Genomic DNA, 17,403 nt, shown 5'->3' with positions numbered 1-17,403 from the left:
TGTATTTCTGCAGTGTCAGTTGTTACTTCTCCTTTTTCATTTCCAATTCTATTGATTTGAGTCTTCTCCTTTTTCTTGATGAGTCTGGCTAATGGTTTATCAATTTTGTTTATTTTCTCAAAGAACCAGCTTTTAGTTTTATTGATCTTTGCTACTGTTTCCTTCTTTTCCTTTTCATTTATTTCTGATCTGATCTTTATGATTTCTTTCCTTCTGCTAATTTTGGGTTTTTTTTGTTCTTCTTTCTCTAATTTCTTTAGGTGTAAGGTTAGGTTGTTTATTTGAGATGTTTCTTGTTTCTTAAGGTAGGATTGTATTGCTATAAACTTCCCTCTTATAAATGTTTTTGCTGCATCCCATAGCTTTGGGGTCATTGTGTTTTCATTGTCATTTGTTTCTAGGTATTTTTTGATTTCTTCAGTGGTCTCTTGGTTATTAAGTAGTGTATTGTTTAGCCTCCATGTGTTTGTACTTTTTACAGATATTTTCCTGTAATTGATATCTAGTCTCATAGCGTTGTGGTTGGAAAAGATACTTGATACGAGTTCAATTTTCTTAAATTTACCAAGGCTTGATTTGTGACCCATGATATGATCTATCCTGGAGAATGTTCCATGAGCACTTGAGAAGAAAGTGTATTCTGTTGTTTTTGGATGGAATGTCCTATAAATATCAATTAAGTCCATCTTGTTTAATGTATCACTTAAAGCTTGTGCTTCCTTATTTATTTTCATTTTGGATGATCTATCCATTGGTGAAAGTGGGGTGTTAAAGTCCCCTACTATGATTGTGCTACTGTCGATTTCCTCTTTTATGGCTGTCAGTACTTGCCTTATGTATTGAGGTGCTCCTATGTTGGCTGCATAAATATTTACAACTGTTATATCTTCTTCTTGGATTGATCCCTTAATCATTAATGTAGTGTCCTTCTTTGTCTCTTGTAATAAATAGTCTTTGTTTTAAAGTTTATTTTGTCTGATATGAGAATTGCCACTCCAGCTTTCTTTCGATTTCCATCTGCATGGAATATCTTTTTCCATCCCCTCATTTTCAGTCTGTATGTGTCTCTAGGTCTGAAGTGGGTGTCTTGTAGACAGCATATATATGGGTCTTGTTTTTGTATCCATTCAGCCAGTCTATGTCTTTTGGTTGGAGCATTTAATCCATTTACATTTAAAGTAATTATCGATATGTATGTTCCTATTCCCATTTTCTTAATTGTTTTGGGTTTGTTATTGTAGGTCTTTCCTTCTCTTGTGTTTCCTGCCTAGAGAAGTTCCTTTAGCATTTGTTGTAAAGCTGGTTTGGTGGTGCTGAATTCTCCTAGCTTTTGCTTGTCTGTAAAGGTTTTAATTTCTCTGTCCAATGTGAATGAGATCCTTGCTGGGTAGAGTAATCTTGGTTGTAGGTTTTTCCCTTTCATCACTTTAAATATGTCCTGCCACTCCCTTCTGGCTTGCAGAGTTTCTGCTGAAAGATCAGCTGTTGACCTTATGGGGATTCCCTTGTATGTTATTTGTTTCTTTTCCCTTGCTGCTTTTAATATTTTTTCTTTGTATTTAATTTTTGATAGTTTGATTAATATGTGTCTTGGCGTGTTTCTCCTTGGATTTATCCTGTATGGGACTCCCTGTGCTTCCTGGACTTGATTAACTATTTCCTTTCCCATATTAGGGAAGTTTTCAACTATAAACTCTTCAAATATTTTCTCCGTCCCTTTCTTTTTCTCTTCTTCTTCTGGGACCCCTATAATTCAAATGTTGGTGCGTTTAATGTTATCCCAGATGTCTCTGAGACTGTCCTCAATTCTTTTCATTCTTTTTTCTTTATTCTGCTCTGCAGCAGTTATTTCCACTATTTTATCTTCCAGGTCACTTATCCGTTCTTCTGCCTCAGTTATTCTGCTATTGATCCCTTCTAGAGAATTTTTAATTTCATTTATTGTGTTGTTCATCACTGTTTGTTTGCTCTTTAGTTCTTCTAGGTCCTTGTTAAACATTTCTTGTATTTTCTCCATTCTATTTCCAAGATTTTGGATCATCTTTACTATCATTATTCTGAATTCTTTTTCAGGTAGACTGCCTATTCCCTCTTCATTTGTTAGGTCTGGTGGGTTTCTGCCTTGCTCCTTCATCTGCTGTGTGTTTCTCTGTCTTCTCATTTTGCTTAACTTACTGTGTTTGGGGTCTCCTTTTCGCAGGCTGCAGGTTCGTAGTTCCCATTGTTTTTGGTGTCTGCCCCCAGTGGCTAAGGTTGGTTCAATGGGTTGTGTAGGCTTCCTGGTGAAGGGGACTAGTGCCTGTGTTCTGGAGGATGAGGCTGGATCTTGTCTTTCTGGTGGGCAGGTCCACGTCTGGTGGTGTGTTTTGGGGTGTCTGTGGCCTTATTATGATTTTAGGCATCTTCTCTGCTAATGGGTGGGGGTGTGTTCCTGTCTTGCTAGTTGTTTGGCATAGGATGTCCAGCACTGTAGCTTGCTGGTCGTTGAGTGGAGCTGGGTCTTGGCCTTGAGATGGAGATCTCTGGGAGATTTCTGCCGTTTGATATTACGTGGAGCTGGGATGTCTTTTGGGGACCAATGTCCTGAACTTAGCTCTCCCACCTGAGAGGCACAGTCCTCATGCTTGGTTGGAGCACCTAGAGCCTGTAACCCACACTGCTGGTCACACAGAAATCCATGGGTCAGTGAGGACAGGTGAAACTTGAGTCTGGTTTCAACTCAAACTTGAACTCCAGAGATAACCTGTCAGGTGAACGCAGCCCCCCGTGGAGAAAACTTTACATACAGCGCAGTGAACCACCCTGTGACTCCCTCCTCAGCACCTCCTGGCGGTTCTATCTTTTAAAACTGAAATCTTTGGTTCATATTTTAGCCCTCTGATTTTAAGCCATTTTATAATGTAACTGATAATACATTATATATATTACATAAAGCCTGTAGGAGTACTAAATTATGGCAGCTATTGAGCAGCAAATTTATATAGGAAACGGAAGAAATCCTATCACAAATGCTGATGCTCAGAGAAATTCATTGACTCCTGGTTCTATAAGAGAAACAGTCCCACAAAAAGTCAGGCCATATGTATGAAGATAAAGCACTTCTATCCTGGAAGGAACAAAGAAGGTCACTGACTCCTTCAAATGAAGCAGTGGGCCCAGTTTGTGGCATATAGCTTATTAAAGGCCTATTTAGTGACTAGTGGAACAGCAACGAGTTTTAGAAAGAGCTGAAAATTATCAAGGAAGTAATCTAAAATAGTTTATTCAAAGCCAAGAAAACCCAATACCAACATTCTAATCAAGAGAAGCTGTACTTGGGTATATACACCTAAAGCTGACAACTAGACCTTAAAAAAATTACTTTAAAACACTTTTTAAAAATCTACCTTTGATATATGTATATGTATAGCTGATTCACTTTGTTATAAAGCAGAAACTAACACACCACTGTAAAGCAATTATACTCCAATAAAGATGTTAAATAAATAAATAAATAAATAAATAAATAAATCTACCTTTGAGACGCTCTAATAAATCAATCTGTCCAGACGAAGCCATAGCTTCATCTTCAATACTTCCTTGTAGTTGTTTAAGTACTTCCTGTAAAAAAGAACACAATATATTAACATGACAAAATTCTAAGTAATTTTTTTTTAATAATATGAACTTAATTTTTTTAATTTTTAAAAAACTTTTTGGCTGCATTGGGTCTTCGTTGCTGTGTGTGGGCTTCTCATTGCAGTGGCTTCTCTTGTTGCAGAGATGGGCTCTAGGCACGCAGGCTCAGTAGTTGTGATGCGTAGGCTCAGTAGTTGTGGCTCATGGGCTCTAGAGCACAGGCTCAGTAGTTGTGGCTCATGGGCTTAGCTGCTCCATGGCATGTGGGATCTTCCTGGACCAGAGATCAAACCCGTGTCCCCTGCATTGGCAGGCAGATTCTTAACTACTGTGCCACGAGGGAAGTCCCCTAAATAACTTTTTGAAGACATGCTTCTACATTTCTTGGCATTTAGGTCTGCTTGGGGAACAAAGTGATTTCAGATCTATCTGAAAACGTATCATAAATTGTAAAGTACTCTACATATATTACCTATTGCTAATTGTGAATAATAAATTATAGCCCAACAACAGTGATATTTTGTGATAATGGTGATTATGGGTAGTCCCCATGCAATATATTATATATATGGAATAGTTAAGATATATTATCTGCAACTTCTGAAATAATATAGCAAAGCGGATCATTCTCATCTTTCAGAGAGATCAACTGAGACTCAAAGACTTGCCCGAGGCACAAAAGCTAGTTATCTGTTTAAAATCCATGTCTCTTAAGCTTATACCAACATGGCCATGAAAAACACCAGATTAACACAGTATGCTGTTTTATTTAACACCCCAATAAACAGCAAGCTTTTATATACTACATTTATGTACATTCTGCTAGTACACTGATTTATAATCAGCAGATAGTTAAGTGACTGTATGCTCACTGTCTCCTGACTTTTGATCCATTATTTCCTTTCCCATCTAAATCCTTCTGTTGATAAATTTTTGTCAAAGAAGGTTGGGAACTTTCATCTTCTATTAGTTTTTCTGTAATTTATATACATTTACATTTTATATATTCTGAGGCATCCCATTCTAGTTCACAGCAAAATCTTTTGTTGGCCAACTAGGTTTCCAAATGCAAAACAGTGTATTTGAACATTTACAATCTTATAGCTATGGGTTGTGTTCCTCTATATGAAAAATGATCCATAAATAGATTGTAAAGGAAATCTGTCAAAAAGTGAGTAAATGTAGCAAAGACAACTTCACTGGTTTACCTTGACAGTGACATTATAAGCATTAAGAAAAGAATCCCTATGTTAACAACAAGAAATAGCCTGTGACCTTAAGATTTGACCTTCAAATAATAGACCATGTTGGAGGTTGAAAGGCTTAGATAAGTAGACGTGGGACGTGGAGGTGACGGATATCCACGTTCAGAAATTATGTCAGAGTGTATCACAACTGTGGGATAGGAAATAAATTTGCACAGGGATGCCTTTCTCGAATGAATGTAGATTACTCTAAAACATTTAGTATAAACATCAGGACACCATCTCTTCCATAAAGTTTGAGATTACCACTGTAGGCTACCTGCAGTGTTTAGGATCCCAATTCTCCTTCCATCCACTGCTGCTTGTAGTCTTTCAATGATCCTTTAATCTTATCACTATTTCTTATAATCCCCAGTCTCACAATTCAACAACTGCCTTTCTCAAATAACTTCCAATTATATGTCTAATCCTAACCTCACTTGCAAATTTCAGACTCACTTTCCCAGTATGACTGATAGATGCTTTACATTCAGTGCATCTGGATGATATGCACTGCACATGTAAATGTCCGAACTATCATTTTGTGTCACTAAAACCTGTTCTTCGCCTTGTATTCCTTCAGTTAAATGGCAGTAGCCTTCTTTTGTACCTCCAGGCTCAAATCCTCAGCATCCCCTCCTTCATCTTCCCAATCAGTTATCAAATTCTGTATTCTAGCTCTATTATCTCTCTTATAGCCATCTCTTTTCTATTCTTACTGTCACTATCCTGATTATTAACCTCAAAACTACTAAAATAAACTCCTAAATGGTCCTACCTTGCACAGAACTATCAGAGTAAGCCTTTTAAAACACAGCTTTGATCAGGTCTCTCTTTATACAAGATTATTCTCCAAAGCCTATCATCAAGAGTTCGCAGTGGTATTCTATGGAAGTTAGAATTGCAAGCAAATTTTTTGCTTGTTTTTGGTTTCCTAATTTTAAAACAACAGGTATTACAAAAAAAATATTGTTTTTAGAAAAGGTACAAGTACTTAAGAGTTCAAAAACAACAAGAAAAAGAAATCTTTGGCATCTCATAGGACATATACCTGATTTTTCAAAACTAATGGCACATTAACAGTTTTTAAAAAACATGTTAAAAAATAATAAAGAAAAACTAAAATAACACCAACAATAGAAATTAAAAGGCTATATAAACCTGCATGTCCAACAATAAAGGATTAAATAAATTTATGGCATTAGCCATACAATGGAATATTACAGAACTATGAAAATATTATAAAATAAAAAGATGACTTATATTAAATTAAAAAGCATGCTTCAAAATACGATCCCATTAAATGCATGCCTGCATAAAATGCACAGAGAGAAAAATATACACATTATCAAAGGTTACTGCTGGTATTAAAAACATTTTTTAAATGGGTGATTTTGATATCTCTTTTTGTTTGCCCATATTTCCTAATTTTTAAAAACAGTAAATATGCACAGCTTGTAATATTTTTTTTTAAGTTTCTGTGCATGTGGTTAGAAGTCTGTTGATAAAAGTTCTAACCACAAAAGTAAATAAAACTATTGAAATTTAAGGTTTAAAAAATTTTTTTTTAAGACTTTCAAAGCAGCCACCTTGGAAGCTACTCATTCCAATGTGTTCCATTAAACTTTTTTTGTACATTCTGAGTTATGAACCTCACCAAAAAAAGAAAAAAAAATGCACACGTTATTAATTCATAGTTAGATCCAGTTACCTTCCCTCAAGATGACATCATCCAGCATAACTACATTACTCACTACTTTGCTGTGAATAGTTTATGGCTATTCCATGATAAAAATTAGCCCTAATTTTTTTTCTGCTTTACTGAGATACAACATACATATGAAAAGTACACCAATATTAAGTTTCTGATGTAATCTAAGTATCCATGTAATCACTACCCAGGGAAGACACAGAACATTTCCAGCATCTCAGAAGGTTCCCTTTTGTCCCTTACCAATCAATATTCACTCCCCAGAGGTAACCAGTATTCTGATTTCTGTGTCTATTAGTTGGCATGCTTGTGAACTGCATATAAATGAAATCATACAGTATACAGTCTTTTGTGTCTCACGTTTTTTGCTCACCAAAATTTCTATGAGATTTATTCATGCTGTTGCATGTATCAGCTGTTTTTTTTTTAATGCTATGTAGTTATCCACTGTATGAATGCACCTCAACTGATTTATCCTTTATTCTCCCTCTTGATGGACATTTGGGTTGTTGCCAGTTTGGAGGCTATTATGAAGAATGCTACTATGAACATTTTTGCACATATCTTCAGGTGGACACATGCACTCACTTCTCTTGAGTATATATCTGGAAGTTTAAACGCTGAGTCATAGGGTTTAACTTTAAAAGAAACTGCTGAGTGGTTTTCCAAAGATGATGTGCCATTTTATACTCCTACCAGCAATGTATAAGCATCTTGATGCTCCACATTTGGCATGATCAGTCTTTTAAATTTTAGTGATTTGATTAGGAATGAAATGATATTTGCACTTCCCTGAGGATAAAGGATGTTGAATCCCTTTACATGTGCTTACTGACCATTTACCTTCCTTTCTGAATTATTTTTTCAAGTTTTGGGCCAGATTTTAAAAACTGGACTTTTAAAATTCTTGGTTTGTAAAAATTCTTTGTATATTCTGAACCAAGTCCTTTATCAGATATACGTACTGTAAATATTTTCTTCCAGTCTATGCTTTGTCTTTTCATTTTCTTAATGAAGTCTTGAATAGATTTTAAGTTTTAAATTTGATGACATTCATTTTATACCTTTTTTCTTTTATGTTTAGAGCTTTATGTGTACTAAGAAATTTTGCCTTCATGAAGGTCAAAGCGATATTACCCTATATTTTCTTCCAGAAACATAATGGAGTCTTTTGATGAACAAAAGCTGTCAGTTTTAATGATGTCCCACTGATAAATTTTTAGTACTTTGGCATTCTATTTAAGAAATCTTTGCCTACTCTAAGGAGATGAAGCTATTCCCTAAGTTTTCTTCCAGAAGGAAACTGTTCTGTTTTCACATTTACATTTTTTGCATATGATTTACTTGAATTACTTTTTTGCATGAGTTGAGGTAGAGCTCTTGGTTCTTTTTTGTTTTTTTTCCTTCATACAGATATTTAATTGCCTCTGCACCATTTATTGAAAAGACCAGCCTTTCCCCACTGATCTGCAGGGATGCCTGGATCATAAATCAGGTGACCATATATATGTAGGTATTTTTCTCAACTCTATTGCTGTTAGTCTACTAATCTACTCTAATTACCACATTGTCTTAATAACTTTACAACAGCTTTACATTAATTCTCAGCTACTATGTCTTTAAATATTACTTTTGCTCCATTCTCTTCCCCTGCCCCTTCTAAGACTTCAATTATATTTGCTTTTACCTATTTGCCTGTGTCCCTCGTGACTCTTACATACTTTTTGTTTTCCATTTTTCTTCCTCTTCTGTGCTTCAGTTTGGATATTTTTCTATTGACCTTTCTACATGTTCACTAATTCTATCTTCTCACTAGTTCATTAATCCTGTATTTAACCTGTGACCAAGCCCATCCAATAAGTTAATGTCAAAAATATTTCAGTTATAGAATATCTATACGACTCTTCTTAATTACAGATTCCAATTCTCTGTCGAGATTTTCTGATTTTTCATCCATTTAATCCAACCTTTTCTTTTCTTTTTTTTTTCTTGCGGTACGCGGGCCTCTCACTGTTGTGGCCTCTCCCGTTGCAGAGCACAGGCTCTGGACACGCAGGCTCAGCGGCCAGAGCACAGGCTCCGGACACGCAGGCTCAGCGGCCATGGTTCACGGGCCCAGCCGCTCCGCAGAATGTGGGATCTTCCCGGACAGGGGCATGAACCTGTGTCCCCTGCATCGGCAGGCGGACTCTCAACCACTGTGCCACCAGGGAAGCCCCAACCTTTTCTTTTTTCTCAAAACATTTAAATTATGTTAAAATCTTTGACTACTAATTACAACACATGGATCATCTTGGGATTTGCTTCTATTTTCTATTTGTTCTTTTGATTAGCAGTCATTTTCCTATTTCTTTGTATTTCTTGTAACTTTTAACTGCATGCTAGTCATTATGTATACAATAATAATAAAGACTTCAGATCAGATTTTGCCTCAAAGAGTTTGCCCTTTCCACCACTGGGGTCTGATTTCCTTCATTCAATAGCTGAAAATAGGTTGCAGGTGCAGTTTAAGTGAACTTCATATCTGATTTGGTTTGCCAAGTTCCTTGAATGTCTCTCTCCTCTACACTTAAACTGAGGAGACCTGTTGTATGAGTATTCCTCTAGCAGGACATGGCCTCCTAACATCCTGCCTCCACAGTCCATCCCCAGCATCCTTCCCCACAGCAAGACTCAGCCAATGCCCCATGCATTTTGAGAATATTTGGGAAAACTAGCCATGCATTTGGAGCTCCTCTAAATGTCAATACTTCACATCTGCCCATGTGTTTGTCAAGACCTCCAACAGTTTCTTTCCTCCAGTAGAGTCCTGTGCCAGTGATGAATTATCAGTCTGTCCCTAGAAATAGCAAATACCCCTGGGGAAGAAAATTACCAGTGATCTCAGCTCATCTAGAAAGGGCTCTTTCCTCTTAGGAATTTTAGTTAATACAGTCCTTGATGATTTCACAGTTCTCCAATGTCTTTAAAAGTACGATTTTAATTTTTTGTCCAGTGTTTTCTAGTTGCTGCAGTAGTACTGAATGATTGCCTGGGGGCTGCATGCTGCATACAACCTTAAAGAAGTCCTCAATTTCAGAGTGTTTAAGAGAAAATGCAACACAACTACAAAGCAATTCCAAATAAAATACTTCAAAAAAATGTTCTGAGAAACGACAGCTTTTTAAATTAATATGTAAATTTTAAAGGAGAGAATATTCATTTGTCTTTATAAATTCTGGAAGTTTCTTTTTTTTTTTTTTTTTTTTGCGGTACGTGGGCCTCTCACTGTTGTGGCGTCTCCCGTTGCGGAGTACAGGCTCCGGATGCGCAGGCTCAGCGGCCATGGCTCTGGAAGTTTGGTTTTAAAAAGTTACTTAGTTACATTACATAATCACATTATTTTAAAAAACATTTTAAGATTTTAAAAACATCAGAGACTTAATTTTTAGAGACAAAATATGCTGTGGTCATATCAGTAAATAGGAAATATTTATCAATGATCAACTGTGTCATTTCAAGGGGGTTTCTGCTTGACTCACTTCTGTTTTTCTCAATATATCATAGTTATTTATTCTTTTCATTACCAGATAAAAGTATACTTGGTAATTAAATCTTCAAAATAAATTATGAAATGTGCCAATTTGAATTTCTACTTCTCATTTTTTCTTATACTCTGAAAATAAAAGATGCTTTCCATGTATGGTTTTATAGTTTACAGAGCAAGTTATAAATATTTCATTTTGCTAAAATACAAAAAAGATAATAATAGTTGATTAATATTTTACCTAAAGATAATTTTTTCTATACCATGCCATATCTCAGTTTAAATGCTTCACAACACACCATATTTACCTTGTTGCTATGCTCACCATTTTAAAGTAAATCACGTTCATTTCTAGCCCTGGAGTAAAAAATATAATACATAATTTCTCTTAAGTTTAGCTGTAATTGCTGCATTTATCTGATCTAAATCCCACAAAATCTGTATTCTATTTTAATTACAGAAATGTCAAGTATGTACATAAATGTAGAGAACAATATAACAAACTCCTATGTATCCTCACATCTTACTTCAGTAACTATCAACTCATGGGCTTCTTTCATCTATACCCATAACCATTTTCTCCTTTCCCCTACAACCCAAATTTATCTGAAAAACAAATCTCAGACACACTGTTTCTTCTGTAAAAAAATTCGATATACGGGCTTCCCTGGTGGCGCAGTGGATGAGAGTCCGCCTGCCGATGCAGGGGACACGAGTTCGTGCCCCAGTCCGGGAAGATCCCACATGCTGCGAAGCGGCTGGGCCCGTGAGCCATGGTCGCTGAGCCTGCGCGTCCGGAGCCTGTGCTCCGCAACAGGAGAGGCCACAATAGTGAGAGGCCCGCGTACCGCAAAAAAAAAAAAAAAAAAAAATCGATATGTATATTTACACAGGGATTCTTTCTAAACACAACCACAATGCCATCATTATACCTAAAAAATAAGCATTTCCTTAATATTCTCAAATATACAGTGTTCACATTTCCCTAACTGTTGTACACATACTTTCCTGACACACACACACAAAATATTTTTATAGTATCAATGACATGTAATCAATAGCAAAGCAGTATTCTCTTTTGCCACTAGATGGTACTACTGCATAAACTTCAGAAATCCTGAGACATCTAGTTGGAGGAGACACACCTTGCCTTCCATAGAGTAAATATGTTAATGATCAGTAAACATAATTCAAGATCATATGATGTATTCCAAAGTCTAATAAGTGATTTTTTGAGAAATAACCATTGTTTTGGATTAACTTTAATCCAGTGTAAGAAGTGCCAATGTTTCCAAGTGTCTTTTCACAACTCGATATTCTAAGACAAAATAAACAGGCCATGGTTCCTATTCTTTAACACCATACATAAAGCCTCTTAAAAGGAGAGAGACAAATAATTTCAGTACAAGGTCGTAACTGCTATGATAACATACACCCAATCCTGAAGAAATACGTGGATGGCTTAGCAAGGATGTCTGTAAAAGCACTTGCTGAGTAATAATCAATTCACAGTTTAATTCAGACAATATTAGTATTTAATTAGTATTTAATATTAAATAGTAATATTCATGATGTATATTATACCACATGGCTAAGAGGTCACCCTGATATTCCACTGTAGAAATTTAAGGGTCTGACTTGTTACTCTGAGAGACATTCCATTTCAACATGGAGATGTATCTAAAGATAGGTTAAAGTGTTTCCCAGAAATGAATTTTGAATTTGCTCAAGTAGTTTAAAAAAACAACCCAACAACTTTTAAAAGGGACCTCAGAATTCTGCACTACAAAAGAGACATTGAGATAGGCATGCCAGGAAGAATTCCCTACTAAGTATACTTCTGAAGTAGATGAAAGAGTAGTCCTGCTGGGAATTTTAAGTTTTTTGTCTTTAAACTTTTAAAACCACATGCCATGTACAGTAATTTTAGATATATTATGTTGATCTGTGTTAAAATACCAGACTATACTTTTTTAACCTAGTAGGTAATTGAGTCAGCTGTTTTTAAGGTCACCCAAAGTCTGTGGTGAGAAAAAAATGTTTCTTTATAGTCTACTTAATCTCCAAAAGGACTTGAGGTAGGTATCTTGGAGATCTGTCAATTGCTACTGCCATAGAAATAGGCAATTAGAGTGGAAAAGATTTATAGATACATAGGGAGGGAGGGAGGGAGGGAGAGAAAGAAAAAGAGAGAGAGAGAGAAAGAAAGAGAGAGAAAAAGAAAGAAAAAGAAAAAGAGAAAGAAAGAAAAAGAAAGAAAAGCTCATATGAGTAAAAGGCTGAACTGTTATGATAATGAATACAAAAGTAAAAGAGGAGCAAAAATAGTTCAGTGATATACAGAAGCTTGAAGAATAAGGGAGACCTCAAAATGCATGGAAAAAGAACTAGAAGAGACTAGGAAATGAATACGGAACAAGAGTAGTGAGCAGACAGGAAGAAAGGGTCGGAAACCCAGATGGTTAAAATAGCCAAGGCACAGAAACAACACGTAAAGGAAGAATTTTTTAAAAGAGAAGGAGGTAACAGTTTTGTTGAATCTCCAATTCTATAAAGTTATTAAATTCAGGGAGAGGAGAATCTGCCTAAGTAGCTGGAAATTAAAACAGTTAAAGTTTTAACCTTAATTATTTTGAAATTAGAACATATTTTCCCCAGTGCAGACTTAATATTTTATAACTTGTCGTGGAGGTTATCACAGCTTTTCAATGTTATTTGGGAAACCAATTTAAGGGCGTGAAGGTGTCATGGAAATCATCTGTGCTAGTGCAATGACTGTATTTTCCAAATAAGGCAACTTCTAGAAGGGTACCCTAGAGTATGTAGTTTAGCTTATGGCAAAACCAGGAACAGGACCAGGTACTGACTTTCAGTTCAGGACTCTTCCCACTAGGGCACCCTGATTTTCTTGATCATCTATCATTGCAGCACTTAAGTGAAGACAAGATCTGAGAGAGTTGGGGATGATGGCAATATTTAATACTTGAGATATATTCTAAGGTTGTGAGGCTAGTTTCTATGAATTACACAGAATACCCACCCTCACTATAGTGACGGTTAAGTTGGCCTTTTATTTTTAAGCTTAAAAATAACTAAGAACTAACTAATGAGTCATTGGGGTTTTACAATCATTTTCTTTATATGATTTGCTGGATGAATTCAAAACATTTTGTTTAAAAATATAAATGTTAACTTTTGCAAAAAAGAGTTTACATATTACTGCTTAACTTACAACACACTTTTAAGTAAGTGAAGTGTCTAATCCCAAGCTTACAGAAAGGAGTACTGAATAAAAATGGATAAACTACAATTAAAAGTCACAGTCTTGATACCTTCATATTAGATGCCTCAGTTTCCAGTTTTGTAAGATGATTGGAATTATCTTCTAGCTCTTGTCGAAGATTTGAGTTCTCCATCTTCAGTGCCTCAACTTGCTTTAACAACTGATCATATGAAGCTGCAGCCATCCTTGGCTACCCTTGGACCTATAAGGTTAAAAAGGATTTTGAAATTCACTACTAAAAATATAGTGGCTGCTTGTTTACAAAGAAAGGGATAAACAAAACCCTGGAGACACTTAATAAGAAGAATTGTGTTTATGTAGTAGTTTCCATCTCAAAACAATATTGTGCAAGTAGCAGCATCTTTCTAAGAAGATGAAATACTGGGGTCTTAATTAAAGACAGATAGGGCTAAAATAGAAGAGAACTTCAGTAGTGTTTGAAAACATTTGTCTTTTCACAGGTGGATGAGATTTCTATCAGGTTAGAATTTTTTAGAAGGTTTTAAAGATATTTTAAATGGCAAGACTTAGGAAATATAATCATTGATAAGAAATTTATTTATATTGGTAATATTAATTTATTTCTGGATTTTTTCCAATAGTCACATAATTTTAAAGCCAGAAGGGATTAATGAGATTAGGTATTGCATTCTACCACTTTTCATTTGATAAAAGGCTAGTCTCAAACATTATCCATAGGGAAGTATGAAGTTCCAAGAAGGCGTCATTAAAAAGGCAGTCATTAACAAAATGGACACAAGGGAGAAGTTTAGATTGAGACTTCAAATCTTTTGGATAGAAAGATGATAATAATTACTAGTATAAATTCTAATACATTCATCCAAAAGGATGAATATAACAGGCCATGCTATGGCATATGCATCTTGGGACCCACTGTGTTCAGACTGAGGCTGAAAGACACTTAAAGAAAACTGATGACTTCAGCAGTAGAGACTGTCAAAGAGAAGTGAAGAAGAGCCTGGCTGTTAATTACAAGACTATGAAAGAAGAGGGGAGAAAAGAAAGATATAGAAGATAGCCAGGTAATAAGAGGTCCTTGGCCTGAAGAATTAGAGAATGCTAGGAGTTTCCTTCAGACTAACCAAGTTTCAAAGACCCAGATTCTCTTTTTAGTTTAATCCCAAACTCACTTAGGAATAAATAAAATTCTACCTATATTTAAAAGCTAAAAAGTATAACAAAGTTTGTACTCAAGCAATACTTAAAGATCTGGACATTAAAAAAAATGTTTCTGTAATAAAAATCCACTACACAAATAAGGCAGACAAATTATAACACTGGCTAGTCATGACAATATTGGGGGTTCAGCAACTGGAAGGTTCCTAACAAGGGAAATCAAGGGACTCAAATCTCGTCTGTTCACGAATGGCTAGAGTCAATGATAAACCTGGTGCAACCCACCGATTCCTGAGGAGCAAACGGAATCCTGGGAGGTGGGGGATCACTCACAAAAGTCTTTACTGCTGAAAAGAATGACTTGTATTTGGAGATCTGGGTCTTAATTTCAGTCTTGGTCCTGTTTTTACCTTTGCCCCTTCATTGAAATTCACTTCACCATTTGTACAGTGGACATTTACTACCTGTTCTAATATAATTTACAGGGATATTGTTAGAATTAAGAAACAAAAGGAGGGTCTAAAATTAAAAGTGCTGTGTAAGTTATATTACGAAAATACACTTGAAACATAACTTCCTTAGTAAGACCTACTGTTTATCTATTGTTGTAAGCCCCAGTCCCCCAACCAATGGACAAGAGGTGAAGAATAATTCACCCTCTTGAAAAAGACAGAGATGTCTCAAAAACAAGGGAGAAATTCATAGGTGGGGTCACTTATCTGTTTTACACCATACCACTAATAAGCAGGTCTGGAAAGAGGTAGCACATTAAAAACCATGTGACAGAAGTGGGGATCTGACAGTATTTAATAATGTAAGCCCTAAAATCCTTCATTTCAAATAAAATCCTAACAGGTAATTTTCCACTAAAACAATAAAATAAGAGAAAAAGTAATAACACAGAGAAAGAGCAAAGTACACAGAAGTATGCTAAGACACAGAGGTTATAACCTCACACAATCACAAAAAGAACCAGATGGGCAAAATGAACACGAGACTACTAAAAGTGCTCTTCCCTGGAGGGAAAAGAATTCAGCCCTTCAGATGGACAATTAAAACATTTGATCATGGGACTTCCCTGGTGGTCCAGTGGTTAAGACTCCACACTCCCAATGCAGGGGGTCCGGGTTCGATCCCTGGTCAGGGAAATAGATCCCGCATGCTGCAACTGAGACCCAGCGCAGCCAAATAAATAAATAAATATTAAAAAAAATTTTTTGATCACCTTTTTCCCCCCTCCAGAATCAAATCATTTAAGTCACTTCTGCTTTAGAAAGCAGGGTGCTTTCATACAATTTTGCAGGAAAAATAAGACGTTTCATGGAGTAATACTTTGCCTTATACCCTTGCAGGATGTTGCAGCCATCCCTAAGTCAAAACTGCTTACTGAAAAATTTAAGAACTCATAAATTTATTTTAGAATGCCTTTTATACAATCACATGAATTTCATACCAAATATATCTCAAATGAAAGTCACTCAGCATCATTAAAAATATCAAAATTTATCACATGAAATAGGGAAAAACTCTGAATCTTTCACGCTACTGAGAATATACAAAGATCTAAATTTGTTTTTCAGTAAGGATACCCAGTAAAGAGATCCTCACCCCTTAAGAGTAGGGTAGGGGAGAAGAAAGCAAAAGGACTGTTATTTAGATTTTTATCCAAATGTTGACTGGAAAACAAATTTACCAGTATCCTAAGAAATTAATGCAAGGAGGCAGAAAAGTTTAGGCAGGCAATTAAAATTAAGTCCGAAGGATTCAATTAGAATTAAATATGAAGGATTCTTTATTATAATTTAAGAAGTTTGGGATCACTTTTTAAAAAATTAGTTAAACTGCTTTTATTGTTTGTTTGTTTTTGCGATATGCGGGTCTCTCACTAATGCGGCCTCTCCCGTTGCGCAGCACAAGCTCCGGACGCGGATGCGCAGGCCCAGCGGCCATGGTCACGGGCCCAGCCGCTCTGCGGCATGTGGGATCTTCACGGACCGGGGCACGAACCCGCATCCCCTGAATCGGCAGGTGGACCCCCAACCACTGCACCACCAGGGAAGAAGCCCTATTGTTTTGTTTTAATGAATTAAAAAAAAAAGATGTATTTGCCAGTACTGTTAGATAGATGGTAATGAAAAAAGAGGAAAATACCAATAGAAAGAAGAAACCAAAAGAGTCATAAAAGACTACTTTGCTCAATTCTATGTAAATAAATTTGAAAACTAAATGAAATAGATAATTTACTAGAAAATGTAATTTATCAAAACTAACAACAAAAAGAGATGGAAAATCTAAAATTTACAACAAAAATCACTATTATAAAATCGACATTATTCAACATATTAATAGGTCTACACAGAAGAAAAATATTATCATGCCAAAGGTGATGAAAAGATGCTTTACAAATTCAATGTCCAGTTTTGTTGAAAATACTCAATATAATAGGACACTTTTTTTTTTTAACACAATATATAGCAGCCCAAAGCCAGTACCACAGAATATGGAAACACTGGGTATACTATATTCCTAAACTAAGGGAAAGCCCATTTTTACCACTCTTACTCATTGTACCAGTCAACACATTTAAGAATGAAATTAGAAAGGAATACTATTGGCAGATGATATAATTATATACCTAGAATATCCAAAAGAATCAACTAAATATTACCACAACAAGATAGTCTAGTAATTTAGTGTAGTACAAAATATACAGAAACCTTTCCTTTATATGTGTAAAGAGAAACCAGATAGAAGATGAAATGGAGGAAAATATCTTATTTATAATAAAAAAACACAGGCAAAAACCCCCAAAAAACCAAAACCAAAACAAAAAAAGCACAGGCATAAACTGAACGAAGAGTTCAAAACATATTATGAGAAAATT

General features: G+C 35.6%; 1 protein-coding gene across 12 annotated transcripts in view; it reads right to left on the bottom strand.

The window, feature by feature from the left end:
* The window catches only part of APC (APC regulator of WNT signaling pathway), a 191,527-nt gene that overhangs the window by 74,646 nt on the left and 99,478 nt on the right, over positions 1-17,403 (bottom strand). For 6 of the 12 annotated variants that reach the window (XM_082836192.1, XM_082836188.1, XM_082836194.1 and 3 more), the window contains 2 exons: positions 13,432-13,584; positions 3,516-3,600 (listed from right to left, as the gene is read on the bottom strand). In XM_082836192.1, coding sequence (XP_082692318.1) covers positions 3,516-3,600; positions 13,432-13,566 — 220 coding nt within the window. In that variant the 5' untranslated portion in view covers positions 13,567-13,584. The remainder of the gene's footprint in view (positions 1-3,515; positions 3,601-13,431; positions 13,585-17,403) is intronic. The other 6 variants (XM_082836197.1, XM_082836198.1, XM_082836190.1 and 3 more) reach the window with 1 other exon arrangement.

This window comes from Leucopleurus acutus (assembly GCF_964270905.1).
Source record: "Leucopleurus acutus genome assembly, chromosome: 3".
Lineage (NCBI taxonomy): Eukaryota > Metazoa > Chordata > Mammalia > Artiodactyla > Delphinidae > Leucopleurus > Leucopleurus acutus.
This window is presented reverse-complemented; position numbering and strand designations above follow the sequence as displayed.